Here is a 14486-nt window from a genome sequence, read left to right as displayed (position 1 = left end):
GGCCAGGGGCGTTAATTACCCAGCTGCGATTGACAGTAATTACAGAAATTAATGAACACCAGTTCCTTACTCAACAGTCATTAACGTGCTGGGACAGCTGGCCCCGCTCATGTCAGAGCTGCTCCTGAGCTGTAGGGGGTGGGAATGGAGGGGCTTCGAGGTCCATTCCCACCCAGAGCAGTCCAGGACGCTGTGGAATGAGGAGGGTTTGGTGGGATCGCCTTCACTTTGGTTTTGTCAGGATTTAATCCCTCTGTGCAATGAAGGTTATTCTGGGTGTGGCCAGTACAGAACTGTCCTGCCCCAGCTCCAGCCTCTCCTCAGCTCCATCCCCCTCTCCTCAGCTCCATCCCCCCTCTCTCCTCAGCTCCATTCCCCTCTCTCCTCAGCTCCATCCCCCCTCTCTCCTCAGCTCCATCCCCCCTCTCTCCTCAGCTCCAGCCTTTCCTCAGCTCCATCCCCCCTCTCTCCTCAGCTCCATCCCCCCTCTCTCCTCAGCTCCATCCCCCCTCTCTCCTCAGCTCCATCCCCCCTCTCTCCTCAGCTCCATCCCCCCTCTCTCCTCAGCTCCATTCCCCTCTCTCCTCAGCTCCATCCCCCCTCTCTCCTCAGCTCCATCCCCCCTCTCTCCTCAGCTCCAGCCTTTCCTCAGCTCCATCCCCCCTCTCTCCTCAGCTCCATCCCCCCTCTCTCCTCAGCTCCATCCCCCCTCTCTCCTCAGCTCCATCCCCCCTCTCTCCTCAGCTCCATCCCCCTCTCTCCTCAGCTCCATTCCCCTCTCTCCTCAGCTCCATTCCCCTCTCTCCTCAGCTCCATCCTCCCTCTCTCCTCAGCTCCATTCCCCTCCTCCCTTCCCACAGGAGAATTCCAACAGCTCCAGGGTGACTCCATGCCCCGATTTTGAACACAAGGATCACATGCACATGGAAAGACAAGCAAGGAAAGGAAAAGTGTTTTAATTAAAATTATTAACCCACGGCACATGATTTTTTCTTAAAAGAGACAAAGGCTCCTGTTTAGAAAGTTATTTACCAGGTGTTGGATTTCACTTCATTTTCAATAAAACATCAAGAGAAGAAAAAGCTCCTAGGCAAATTTCTAACTTAATTAAAATAAATCTGAGCTCAACCAAGTTTCTGAGCTGAGCTGCCGGGTGAGAAGAGAATGACCCGAGAGCAGTACCAGGGAGCAGCCCCTGTGCCCAAACCCTGCAGGAGCAGCAGGAACACTGAGCTCTGCTGGGAGAACTGGGATCACATTCCCGGGGTGCCCACGGCTGCTCCCACACAGCTCCCGGCTCCAGACGTGGGCAGGGAGAGCCCAGGCTGTGCCCAGCACACCCTGCACAGCCCGGGAGAGTCCCAGGAGCCCAGGCTGGAATTCCCAAAGGCAAAGCAAGAGAGGTTTGGTTTCCGTGTCCTCGTCCACAGCCATGTCCAGTTCCAGATCCTTCCTGAGCCTCAAGGTTTATGCAAACTGCAGGAAGGAAAGGGAGGGATCATCGTGCTCGGCCCCTCTATCAGCCACACATTTTTATTTTCATGAATTAAAGTCACATTTTAGCATTAGATTCTCTTCATGTTGGCAAAGAGAAATATGTGAAGTTACTGATGGTAATTTTTCCTCTTGTAAAAAAAACCAATATTCCTCCCCACGAATAAAAAAACCACACACAAAAAGAGAAAATACAGGAACAAACCTTTCCTACCCTCTCTGAAACCCTGCCCTGACAAACCTGAAGCCCTGTCTGAGCCCTGTGTGAGCCTCCCTCAGCCTGACCTGAGCAGGGCCATTCCCATCACTGCAACCCCAGGGACACCCCAGCTGCTCCTGAATCCCTGGGGAACTGTGCCTGGCACAGCCCAAGTGCTCCTGAATCCCTGGGGAACTGTGCCTGGCACAGCCCAAGTGCTCCTGAATCCCTGGGGAACTGTGCCTGGCACAGCCCAAGTGCTCCTGAATCCCTGGGGAACTGTGCCTGGCACACCCCAGCTGCTCCTGAATCCCTGGGGAACTGTGCCTGGCACAGCCCAAGTGCTCCTGAATCCCTGGGGAACTGTGCCTGGCACACCCCAGTGCTCCTGAATCCCTGGGGAACTGTGCCTGGCACACCCCAGTGCTCCTGAATCCCTGGGGAACTGTGCCTGGCACAGCCCAAGTGCTCCTGAATCCCTGGGGAACTGTGCCTGGCACACCCCAAGTGCTCCTGAATCCCTGGGGAACTGTGCCTGGCACACCCAAGTGCTCCTGAATCCCTGGGGAACTGTGCCTGGCACACCCCAGTGCTCCTGAATCCCTGGGGAACTGTGCCTGGCACACCCCAAGTGCTCCTGAATCCCTGGGGAACTGTGCCTGGCACACCCAAGTGCTCCTGAATCCCTGGGGAACTGTGCCTGGCACAGCCCAGCTGCTCCTGAATCCCTGGGGAACTGTGCCTGGCACAGCCCAGCTGCTCCTGAATCCCTGGGGAACTGTGCCTGGCACACCCCAGTGCTCCTGAATCCCTGGGGAACTGTGCCTGGCACAGCCCAAGTGCTCCTGAATCCCTGGGGAACTGTGCCTGGCACAGCCCAGCTGCTCCTGAATCCCTGGGGAACTGTGCCTGGCACACCCCAGTGCTCCTGAATCCCTGGGGAACTGTGCCTGGCACAGCCCAAGTGCTCCTGAATCCCTGGGGAACTGTGCCTGGCACAGCCCAGCTGCTCCTGAATCCCTGGGGAACTGTGCCTGGCACAGCCCAGCTGCTCCTGAATCCCTGGGGAACTGTGCCTGGCACACCCCAGTGCTCCTGAATCCCTGGGGAGCTGTGCCTGGCACAGCCCAAGTGCTCCTGAATCCCTGGGGAACTGTGCCTGGCACAGCCCAGCTGCTCCTGAATCCCTGGGGAACTGTGCCTGGCACAGCCCAAGTGCTCCTGAATCCCTGGGGAACTGTGCCTGGCACAGCCCAGCTGCTCCTGAATCCCTGGGGAACTGTGCCTGGCACACCCCAGTGCTCCTGAATCCCTGGGGAACTGTGCCTGGCACACCCCAGTGCTCCTGAATCCCTGGGGAACTGTGCCTGGCACACCCCAGTGCTCCTGAATCCCTGGGGAACTGTGCCTGGCACACCCCAGTGCTCCTGAATCCCTGGGGAACTGTGCCTGGCACAGCCCAAGTGCTCCTGAATCCCTGGGGAACTGTGCCTGGCACACCCCAGTGCTCCTGAATCCCTGGGGAACTGTGCCTGGCACACCCCAGTGCTCCTGAATCCCTGGGGAACTGTGCCTGGCACAGCCCAAGTGCTCCTGAATCCCTGGGGAACTGTGCCTGGCACACCCCAGTGCTCCTGAATCCCTGGGGAACTGTGCCTGGCACACCCCAGTGCTCCTGAATCCCTGGGGAACTGTGCCTGGCACACCCCAGTGCTCCTGAATCCCTGGGGAACTGTGCCTGGCACACCCCAGTGCTCCTGAATCCCTGGGGAACTGTGCCTGGCACAGCCCAAGTGCTCCTGAATCCCTGGGGAACTGTGCCTGGCACACCCCAGTGCTCCTGAATCCCTGGGGAACTGTGCCTGGCACAGCCCAAGTGCTCCTGAATCCCTGGGGAACTGTGCCTGGCACAGCCCAAGTGCTCCTGAATCCCTGGGGAACTGTGCCTGGCACAGCCCAGCTGCTCCTGAATCCCTGGGGAACTGTGCCTGGCACAGCCCAAGTGCTCCTGAATCCCTGGGGAACTGTGCCTGGCACAGCCCAAGTGCTCCTGAATCCCTGGGGAGCTGTGCCTGAGCAGGGCTGCAATCAGGGAAACTTTCCATGGCCAGCCCAGGGTCCATCAGGGAGGAGCTGGAGGCTCAGCCCCAGGGAAAGGCTGGCTGGGGATTATTGTTGGAGGGGAGCTCCCCACTCACCGCAGCCTCCAGGGCCTGCTCCAGGTCTGCCTTCAAATCCTCCTCATCCTCCAGCCCCACCGAGAGGCGGATCAAGGTGTCACTGATTCCCAGAGTTTTCCTTTCCTCCTCAGGCACTGAGGCGTGGGTCATGATGGCCCTGAAAAGACAAAGAACAACTTTATCCCAAGAATTTGGGACTTTTTTTGGTAAACCCAGCCCGGCTGGTTCCCTGCCAGCACCCCTGGAATGGCAGCAGGATCTGACACCTCCTCTGTGCCACCTGTGTGACCCCACAGATGCAAAGAGCTCCTGGCAGCAGTTCCTGGAAATGGTGGGAATGCTGACAAGTCAGGGAATTGCATCTCCAGACTGTATTTCCAAGACACAAATGATTAACAAGAAGTGGATACTTAAAAATCTGGACCTGACAAAGAAGAAAATCCTATTCCTCTTCCTTCCAGAGCTGTTCTTTCATTCCACAGAAGCTCTGTAAGCTCTGCACGTGGGGAATGTGCAACCTCCAGTATAAAATCTCCTGGTTTCATTTCTGGCTCCTCAGATCCCTTCTCAAAGTGTCCCAAAGGACTCTGGAGGGTTTATTCTCTCCAGCTACAGAGGACACAGGCAAGAAGGGATTTCCCCATGTGCTCAGTCACTGGCACCAGTTCCTTCCAGCTGCTGGAGGGGTTCAGGTTTTGCTGTGAAATCATGAAGTGAAATGATTCAACATTTAAACAGAGTCACTCATTTCCATGGACCTTTTCAAAAAGCAAACTGGCTTTGAGTAAAAGAATGCAATTCCATGAAGATGCTCTTTTGAGCAGTTTAAAACGCCCCAGGAGGTCCTGCCAGGGACCAGAGGCAGCTGGGTGCACACCCTGACTGTGCCCCCTTGTGAGAGCAGGGAGCTGGGCATTCCTCAATCCAAGCTGCTCCTCATCCCAACACTCTGCAGCTTCTGGCATTGTCTTCATGGACACCAACTGTGCCTCAGCCCTCCAGGCAAAACTCCTCTATCTCTTCACTCTCACAGAATTCCCTCCCTCTGGATTCTCCCCTGGCTTTGTGCTGCACAACAGTCCCTGAGTTTTGCTACAGGCAAAACAGCAAAACAGCTTTGGGGGCTGGGAAATTGTGGGAATTTTGAGGTGCTCTGCAGCTTTCTGAGGCTCTGAGGATGGGAGGATGAACTCACGGATGCTCTGCCAGGCTCTCGAAGCCACCCAGACTCTCAGCCAAGGCAAACACCTACGGCAGAAAGGGAAAGGAGTTATCAGGAGTAGGCTCAGGATACAAACACCTCCCGGGGCACAGTGAGAGTGAACACCTGGCCAAACACCAGCACAAGGACTCAGCCAAGCATTCCCAGAGCCAGGGGCTCCCTCTGTGCCCCACGAGTGCCTCTCCCTCCTGAGGGCACTCTGCAATGCTCCAGCAGAGCTGCACCAGCCCCAGCTCCCCAGCCCTGCAGAAAGGCCTTTGCCAGCAGCAGCTCCTGGGCTCAGCTGGACACGCCTCACCCTGGGAGCAAACAAACAAACAAACACTTCAAGGGGCTGAGGCATCCCTTTGTTCCCCCTCATTAACCCCATGGACAAATTATCCCTGATTTAGAGTGGGGCACAGCCAAAGGACTTGGCAAGAAAAGGCACTTCACCCTCCCCTCAGCAGGGCAATTCCAGCTCCCTCAGGGTGACTTTATTGCCTTTATTTTACCTTCAAGTTCCTGAGGAAGGCAGAGGCATTCTTGATGTTCCCTTTGATGTAGAAGGTGACCATCCCAGGACAGCCCGTGCACTGCCTCTTCATCACCTCGTGCTGAGGGTGGGAAGGCAGCCCTGGAATGGGGAGAGTTGGGAGAATTCCCAGTGAATTCCAGTGCACAGCTGGGCACCTAACCCCAGTCACAGGGCACTGCAGCTCCCCAGTCCCTGCCCACCCACCTGGGTAAATGACCTTCTCCACCCGGGGATGGGATTCCAGGAACCTGGCCACAGCCAGGCCGTTCTGGAAGTGCAGCTTCATCCGGATGTGCAGAGTCTTGAGCCCCCGGTTGCAGAGGAAGCAGTCAAAGGGGGAGGGGACAGCTCCCAGGGCTGTAGAAATGGGAACAGAATTCCACAGAATTCCACAAATTCCACAGAATCCCACAGCAACATCGGTGTTCTGCATTCAGCAAAGCCAAACACATCCTCATCTCCAGCATTTCTGAGGTTGGAACACGTGGGAAGACACCCGAGGCAATCTCTGTTCCTCATCTCCCACATTGGGGAGCAAATTAATGAGGCCAATTAACGGGCTCAAGCCTCAAGGGTTACCTTTATTAGGCACAATGCACCTTCACTGCAGAGGGCAGAACCATGGACAGGAATTTATTCCTGACAGTGAAGAGGCTGGAAAATTGCTGGAATCATCGGAGATAAGAAAATTCTGCATCGGGCACACCCTGATGGGTGAGGGAGTTCCAAACCCCCCAAACTGCAGGTGGCACCTCAGTGGGTTCAGGATGGGCCCCAGTGCTCTCCTGAAGTGCTCAGGAAGTGGAGATCAATGTCTCTCATTTTATTGTCATTTTCCTCCATTTTATTGGAGTTTTACTTGTTGGAGTTTTTTTTTTTTTAATTGACCTTTTTTCAGTTCTGCCCATTAAAGTCACATTCCCAGGCAGATTTCCCACTTGTGTGCCCGCCCACCCTCCCCAGCAGCAGCTGTGGATGTGAACAGGATTCCTGTCAGGAATTCCCTGTCTGGACTTACAGTTCTGCAGGAATTTGAGCCTCTCATAGAGATCATCCCGGTTTACAGAGACCAGGCCCATGAGGACATCGCTGTGCCCTACAAATGACAGGGGACAAGAATGGGATCAGCCACTCCAGGCTCCTGCCACAAGCCCCCAAGTGTAAATAAAACCCCTGGGACACCTCCCCCTGTCCCAGGCTGCTCCAAGCCCCAGTGTCCAACCTGGCCTTGGACACTGCCAGGGACCCAGGGGCCTCCCCACCCTCCCAGCCAGGAATTCCTTCCCAGTCTCCCTCCATCCCTGCCCCAAGGATGTGCTGAACTCTCCATTCTCACCATTCATGTATTTGGTTGCAGAAGACATACAAATATCAGCCCCCAGAGACAAAGGACGCTGAAAGGAAAGGAAAATAACATCATAATTCAAGTTTGGCTGCACTCAGGTTCATTCCCAGCCATTCCAAAGGGCTCTGAGCTCATACAGGAAAAACGAGTGGAGAAACAACAAAAAAACCTGAGGATGACAACAGAACAGATGTGCTAAAAGCAGCAGTACAGGGAGGCACTCTGAATTCAAGGTAAGCACAAGAAAATGTGATTTAAAAGCACTGCTCCAACTCCCACAGGCTCCAGGGAGAGAAGAGACGCAGCACATCCAACAGACACTGCAGAGCTGGGAAAAAATGGTTCCACAGCTCGGCTGAGGCAGGGACAAATCCTGGCACTGACCCCACAAAGTGCATTTCCCTGGGAAAGGAAGGGCTCACACTGCAAAGCTAAAGAACTGCTTTGCTTTCCAGGTGTTGCAGATCCTGCCCTGGAGGAGCTGAGAACACGAGCAAAGGAGGTTCCTTTGGCAGCTCCCTCTCCCCTCAGCTCCCAGCTCTCTGCCCAGGAGCCTCCTGAAGTGAGACAAACCAGGAGGTGGATGGGCAAGAGGTGCTGGGCAGTGCCAGATTTTTAATCAGTCACTAATTAAGGCAATTTGCACATGGTATCAGCACATTCTAAAGAGAGAGGGGCAACACGGTTAAAACTTAACAAAGCAGGCAGATGCAAAAACTGCTGCACAGTTTCACATTAACAAGATTCCCACCCAGGGAATGTGGAGATGCCCAGCCAGAGCCACCATGGAAAAGGCCTTTTACACTCAATATTGATGGACAGATCACTGTAAAATTCTCTTTTTCCTAGCCCAGTGTGGTACCTCACCTACTGCTCCCACCAATTAATCATTAGCATTGGCTTTGCCTCCACACCAGGCTGCTCCAGACACATTAACCAGCACCCTGTGTTCTTCCACACAGCACTTTCCAGAGGAAATTGGGAATTCTGAAGTGAATAACACATTGCAGGGCAAATCCTCAAGCCTCTGCTACGTCCCAGGCCATCTGCAGAGCTGCTTGAGCTAAGCATTAACACTTTCTGAGGAGTTCTCTTAATTCAGCAAGATCACAGTACTGATCCTGAACAAAACCAGGCACTTTGCACTCTGACTTTAAACCTACACACCAGGGCTTAGCTTGGGCTCCTGGGAGATAGATCTGATATCATCCCTTCCCAATCCCTTTCCCAATCTACCTGCCCTGGGGCAGGTGACACACCTGGAAGTAGGCAGACATGAAGCTGTTGTCCACGGCCAGCAGCACCCCCGGGTGCCTGCGCACGATGTCAGCGCAGGCTCTGATGTCGATCACCTTCAGCGTGGGGTTCGTGGGGGTCTCCAGCCAAACCAGCTGCACAAACCCCAAAAAAACTGCAGGTCAGAGAGTTCCCAGTGCTGGGCTGAGTCCCAGGGGCTCTGGGGGTTCAGTGGTGGCAGCTCCCCATGGGGTTTGTGCAGTGGGGATGGGCAGTGGCCCTGCCAGAGCCAGGGGAGGCTCCAGCTGGTTCCCCCAAGCTCAGGGAGGTTTCCCTGGGCTGGGCTTGTGGCACCCCAGTGCATCCCAGCTGGAGAGGGCCTCACACAGCCAGGACAGAGCCTTTCCCAAAGCCTTTCCCAGCACAGTTCCCTTCCCCTGGAGCAGGGGATCACCCAGCAGTGCCACAGAGCACCCGCGGCTCCGCGCTCGGCGTTCCCTCTGCCCCTCCTCACCTTTTCCCTTTTCCCTCCTCTCTCTCCAGGGCTTTCTGCCCTTCTTAGGATGCTTTCCATGAGGCAGAACCGTGGGAGATGGTGGATCCAGCTGTGCCCCAAGCTGCCCCCCTCAGCTCAACACACCCCCAAACCCAACAGGAGCAAGGATAAAACAATTTAACATCCCTTTAGAATCCATTTCCCTCTTCCCTACCTTGGTCTCTGGTGTAATTGCAGTTTCCAGGCATTTTGGTTTTGTGCAGTCAACAAAAATTACTTTCAAATTATTTTCTGAGGCTACTTTCTGGAAATATCTGTTTGTGCCTAAAAAACAAAAAAAAAAGTCACAAAATGAAACAACTTCCTTGCCACTCATTCCCTGCTCTCCAGCCTCCTGCACCATGCAGGGACAGTCAGGAGGGCACAGCTTTATGCTGCACACCAGAAATGGCACATTTATATCTTCTTTATTTATACAAAGTTTAAGGATTGTTGTGGATTTAATGATCATGAAATACCAATAATGGGAATATGGGATCAGAGTGATTTAGGAAGTACTTGAAATCCATGTGGGGTTTATGATCAGGAAATTAAACAGAGAAGAAATGAAGGGGAAGGCTCCAGCTACTGTTTCCCATCACTCCAATAAAAATGATTCCTTCCTGTCCTTGAAGCCTTTCCCTGGGAAGATCAGAAATCCAGCAGCAACAGGGGATCAATGGATGTGCAGCACTCACTACCAGGAAACACTGCCTGCATTAAAAATTTATTGATGGGGCCCTTTTGCCAAGGTGATCCCCAGGGACTCAGTTTTCCATCTGAGCATGACGGGATGGAACATGGAGGTGGATTCTGTGAGCTGAAGGAAACATCTGAGTGATGTTTGGGTGGTTCATTGGTGAGAAACCCTTTCTTTATAACAAACCAAGCCAGAGGAGAAGCAGTGAAATTCACCCCTGCAGAAAACAGCCCAGGCTGAGGCTTTAATGCAAATGGGCTTTGCCTGACTGACCCACCCTGAGCCCCTCTGAATGAGGAACTGAGCCCCTGCTCTGCCTTAATGACTCTGGCTAATTGAGTGGTGGAGGGAGTGAGAGGAGCAGAGATCCCTGCTGTCTCCAGCTTCCAGCTGCACTTTGGAGGAGGTCACCTGGCAGGGCAGAACTGTGATATGAAAAGGAAATGTGTGTGTGTGTGTGTGTTGTATGTGCACAAGAACAGGGAACTCACTGGCCAACCATCACCATTCCGAGGGAGGGGAAAGGAGATTCCTTTCATTTTCCAGCTCTTGCTTGGGAAAGGCCACCAGTGGCTGGGCTCTGTAGCCTGCCCTGAACTGGATCTGTGATCCTCCCAGGCTGGATCTGTGTGCCACAGCCCTGGAGCAGGGACAGCTCTGCTGATCAGCGACACAGGTCACCCAGCAAGGACACCAATGTCACCCCAGGGACAGCCAGGCTGCCCTGGGAACTGCAGTGAGCTCACCCTGCTGAAGGACTCTGGCAGAGCTGGGGAAATTCAGAGCTCCTGAGAGCCACAGACAGGTTTGATCCCCTGCACAAAGAAGGCTGAAGCCACAGAATGCTGTACACACCTCCATAGACGTCATCCATGCAGATAACTGTGTCCCCTGTCTTCAGCAGGTGACAGATGTTCAAAAGAGCTGCTAAGCCAGAGGAATAAGCCAAGCCTGGAGGAGAAAGGATCATCAGTGTTTGATGTGACACAACAAGTCAGACTTGCCTTGGCCTTCCTGCTTTGCCTCTGAAAAGAACCTGTTCTGTCACTGCCTCGCTGGGAACGTGGAGCCAGTGAAAGCAGGAGATGGATGTGCACAGCACGGAACCAGCACGGACACTGGGACAGACTGGGATGGACTGGGACAGACTGGGACCAGGGGCTGCCTGCTCCCACTGCCTCCAGTGCCGCTGCACAAGGATGGATCCAGCTCAGCCCAGGCATCGGCCGCAGTGAGGAAGCAGGAGAGAAACCCAGGGATGGAGCTGGAATTTCCTGAACCAGAAGTGTTGGGCTCTTCCCCACCTTGGAGCTGCTCCTGCCCACAGCCAACAGCCAGAGCCGTGCTCACAGATCCATGGAATGGTTTGGGACCCCAAAGCCCACCCAGGGGCCACAGGCAGGGACACCTCCCCCTGTCCCAGGCTGCCCCAAGCCCCGTCCAGCCCGTGAGGTGCTCACAGTATTTGGCTCCATCGAGGGCGGCCACGGCCTTTTCCAGGCAATCTCGAGTGGGATTCCCAGAGCGGATGTAATCGTAACCCTGGGGGGGGAATAGGAATCAAACATCAGAGAGGGCACTGGGAAAGTCTGGGATAACAGCAGTTCTAGGTTCCTTAAAGAGCCCTGGCTGAGGGCATCCAGCTCCTCCCAGAGCAGCATGAGGGTGTCCTGGCACAACATCCAGCTGGGCATCCCTGCCAGAGAAAGGAGCCCGGGGTGCACTGGGGCAAGGAGCCACATTCTCCTGCTTCTCCCCAGACCACTGCGGGAGAAAGGGCTTGGGCAGCGCAGTCCAAGCATCCCCAGAATGCCAGGCTGGGTCAGGCTGGAAGGGACCACGAGGGTGCCCTGCTCCCACTCCCTGCTCAGCAGGGCCATCCCAGAGCACAGGGCACGGGATCGTGCCCAGACAGCTCTGGGTATCTCCAGTGAGGGAGACTCCTCAGCCTCTCTGGTGGGAATTCTCAGGAAAAACGTGTGTCCATCACACCCACAGGGCACCGGACAACTCCTCTCATCAGTTCTTGACAACCCACACGTTTCCTAGTGCCACAGCTTTTATGCAAATTCGGGGGAAATTTAATGAGGAAAATGACACTCATGCATGCACAGATGCAGTTGTTACCAAGAGAACCTGCTGAACACCCTGGGATTTTCCTGCTTTTAGGATTTCCCTTTAATGTCAACTTCCTCATAGTCAGGAATCCTGCAGATCGCTCTGGCAGAGCCCCCGGCAAGAGCATGGATCCTGTCATCAGGATGTGGATAGAGCAGCGTGACTCCTCCCGAGGGCCTCCTCAGCACAGCTGGGATTCTGTGTGGAATGAGGAATCACAAGGCAAATTCCTCCTGCCCGACCAGCACAGCGCGAGTTTGGAGCAGGTGCTGATTTAGGAGTGGCAGCAGCTTTGTGCCACGTCCCGTCAAACCTTTCCGGCACTTTCTACAGGGCATCCACAAAATCCTTAGGAAATATTGCCTCGGTTTGGAAGCAAAACCGCAGGAGGCTCTTACACGAAGTATGTGTAGTGGAACAGGGATTCTGCCCGGGCCCTGCGGCGGGTGCAGGGCCGGGAGAGCCTCCCAGATTTCCGGCTCCGGGCAGCCCCTGGAGCAGCATTCCTGCGAGCCTGGGGGCACTGGGTGCTCCCTGCTCCCCTTCTCCCGCCTTTCACACGGGAATCATCCCAACCTCATCCCAACCTCATCCCAACCGCTCCGGATCGCCGCCCGCTGCGGGAACACAGAGCCCCAGGCTCCCGGAGCGCAGGGCACGGCACCGCGGGCAGGCGGCTCTGCAGTGGCCCCATGAGGAGCCTCCACCGCGTTCGCCCCGGAGCCGCCACGAGGGGAAACATCCGCGCCGGGAGCTCCCTGCCCTGCCCAGGACCTGCCGCCTTCCGTTCCCCCGGCCGGGACACGCCGGATGCTCGCGGCCTCCCGGCTGTGCCCAAGCCCGGTGACTCAGAGCCCCCTGCGCGGCTCGGTGCCCCGGCGGCGGCCGCACTCACCGTGTGCTCGCCGGGCGCCTGCTGCTTGAAGGTGGTGGAGAGCGAGATGGGCGGCACCACGGCCCCGGAGCGCCACTGCTCGGGCTCCTGGCCGGCGTGGATGGCGCTGGTGGCGAAGTGCTCGAAGGGCGGCAGAAAGCCCTGCGCGCCCCGCTCTGCCATGGCCGCGGCTCTGTGGGACCGGCCCTCAGCGCGCCGGGGGCTCGGCGGGGCGGGGCCCTCGCGCCCTCCCATTGGCTGCCGGCGGGGCGGGGCGGGGCCCTCGCGCCTTCTCATTGGCTGCCGGCGGGGCGGGGCCCGCCCTGCACAGGCAGCGCCCGCCCGCTGGGGGGCGCCGCGCGCTGCGGGGCCGCTCCCGGGAGCCTTGCCGGGACCCGGGGGCGCCTTTGCCGGGGAGGAACCGGGAATCGGCCGGCAGCGCCGGGAATCGGCCGGGAGCGCCGCAATGAGCCATAGGGGAGCAGTGTGCTGACTGCCCGGCAGCGCTGCCTGGAGAACCTCAGCACTGGGAATAACCCCAGCGCGGCACAGGCTGGGGGGAGCTGCTGGAGCAGCTCTGGGGGAAGGACCTGGGGGTGCTGGGGGACAACGAGCCAGCGGTGCCCGGTGGAATCCTGAGGGACAACGAGCTGTTCTGGCTAGCAGTGCCCGGTGGAATCCTGAGGGACAACGAGCTGTCCCCAGCCAGCAGTGCCTGCTGGGATCTTGAGGGACAACGAGCTGTCCCCGGCCAGCAGTGTTCAGTGGGATCTTGAGGGACAATGAAATGTCCCTGACCAGCAGTGCCCAGTGGGATCCTGGGATGCCACAGCAGAGCATTCCCGGGAGGGTGATCCTGCCCCTCTGCTGAGCCCTGGAGCTGAGCAAGGGCCTGGAGCATCTCGGTGCCCAGGAAAGGCTGAGGGAGCTGGGGCTGCTCAGCCTGGAGAGGAGCCCCAGTGAGAGGGGCCTCAGCCCTGGCTGTCCCTGGGTGTTCCTGGGTGTCCCTGGGTGTTCCTGTCTGTCCCTGGGTGTCTCTCTGTCCCTGTCTGTCCCTGGGTGTCCCTGTCTGTCCCTGGGTGTCCCTGTCTGTCCCTGTCTGTCCCTGGGTGTCAGAGCAGGCCCAGGCTCTGCTCCAGGCCCAGCGATGGTCCCAGAGCCACGGGCAGGGGCTGAGCCCAGCAATTCCCCTGCACAGGAGGCAGAACTGCTGCCCTGGGCAGTGCCCGGCCCTGAGCAGATGGTGCAGAGAGGCTGTGGCCTCTCCTCTCTGGGGATATTCCAGAACCATTGGGACACAAGCCCGTGCTCTGGGATGTCCCTGCTGGAGCAGGGAGGTGGCTCCAGAGGAGCCCCCATGGTCCCTTCCAGCCTTACACATCCTGGCATTCTGTGATTAAAAATTAATTCACTGGGTCTCCCTGCCAAGGTTATCCCGCATGGACTGACGTCCATGGAACAGCACTTTGACATATGAGGACAAAGGACATGTATGTGCTGAAGGCCACTGATGAATGATTTATGTATTAGATTTTGTAAGGAAACATTTTCTTTACAACAAAACTATGGATAAAATCTGAACAAAGCTGGATCTAAGAAGAGCAAACCTCTGGATGTGTGCAGGGCCATGCCCCAGCCTCACATACAAGCAGGAACCTGGGATTTAGGAGGGACAAATTTGCTTGCTGTAGGAAAGTTCTGTTGATACGTGGACAAAAAAAAACCCCATTCTCAAGAATTTGTAAGTGTAAAGTAATCCCACAGTTGGGATTCCCTAAAACCACCGGTTTTCACAGAGCCCTTTCCGTGAATAATGCCTTGGTCCCACTTCTGGGGTGAGTAAGGGAGTCCATAATAAGGTGGTAAACAGTGACTTCATGCCTCTAGTAATTAAAAAGGCAGCGTGAGGCTTCCGACATCAGCTAAATGCCAAGCCAATCCCTCCATTCCAGCCATGCTCCGTGTGTGTTTCCAGCACGGGAGAACAGAACATCAGAACTGCTCACAGTGCCGGCCTCTCACATTCCGCCCGCAGCTGGGTTCGACTTTCCTCAAAAAACAAGGAG

The 14486-nt window shown here is 56.2% G+C and overlaps 1 protein-coding gene across 1 annotated transcript; it reads right to left on the bottom strand.

Moving 5' to 3' along the window:
- Positions 1 to 940: 940 nt before the first annotated feature.
- On the bottom strand, positions 941 to 12638 carry CTH (cystathionine gamma-lyase). The gene is made up of 12 exons (XM_053950342.1): positions 12442 to 12638; positions 10889 to 10970; positions 10284 to 10379; positions 8904 to 9013; positions 8217 to 8348; positions 6949 to 7006; positions 6631 to 6708; positions 5817 to 5969; positions 5590 to 5711; positions 5069 to 5121; positions 3892 to 4030; positions 941 to 1476 (listed from the first exon to the last, which is right to left on the bottom strand). Exons 1-12 carry the CDS (start codon positions 12601 to 12603, stop codon positions 1468 to 1470), a joined length of 1194 nt encoding a protein of 397 aa, XP_053806317.1. The 5' UTR covers positions 12604 to 12638; the 3' UTR covers positions 941 to 1467.
- Between the last annotated feature and the right edge of the window lie 1848 nt (positions 12639 to 14486).

Source organism: Vidua chalybeata, chromosome 9 (assembly GCF_026979565.1).
Source record: "Vidua chalybeata isolate OUT-0048 chromosome 9, bVidCha1 merged haplotype, whole genome shotgun sequence".
Taxonomy (NCBI): domain Eukaryota; kingdom Metazoa; phylum Chordata; class Aves; order Passeriformes; family Viduidae; genus Vidua; species Vidua chalybeata.
The sequence above is the reverse complement of the archived record's forward strand: the minus strand, read 5'-3'. Positions and strand labels throughout refer to the sequence as shown.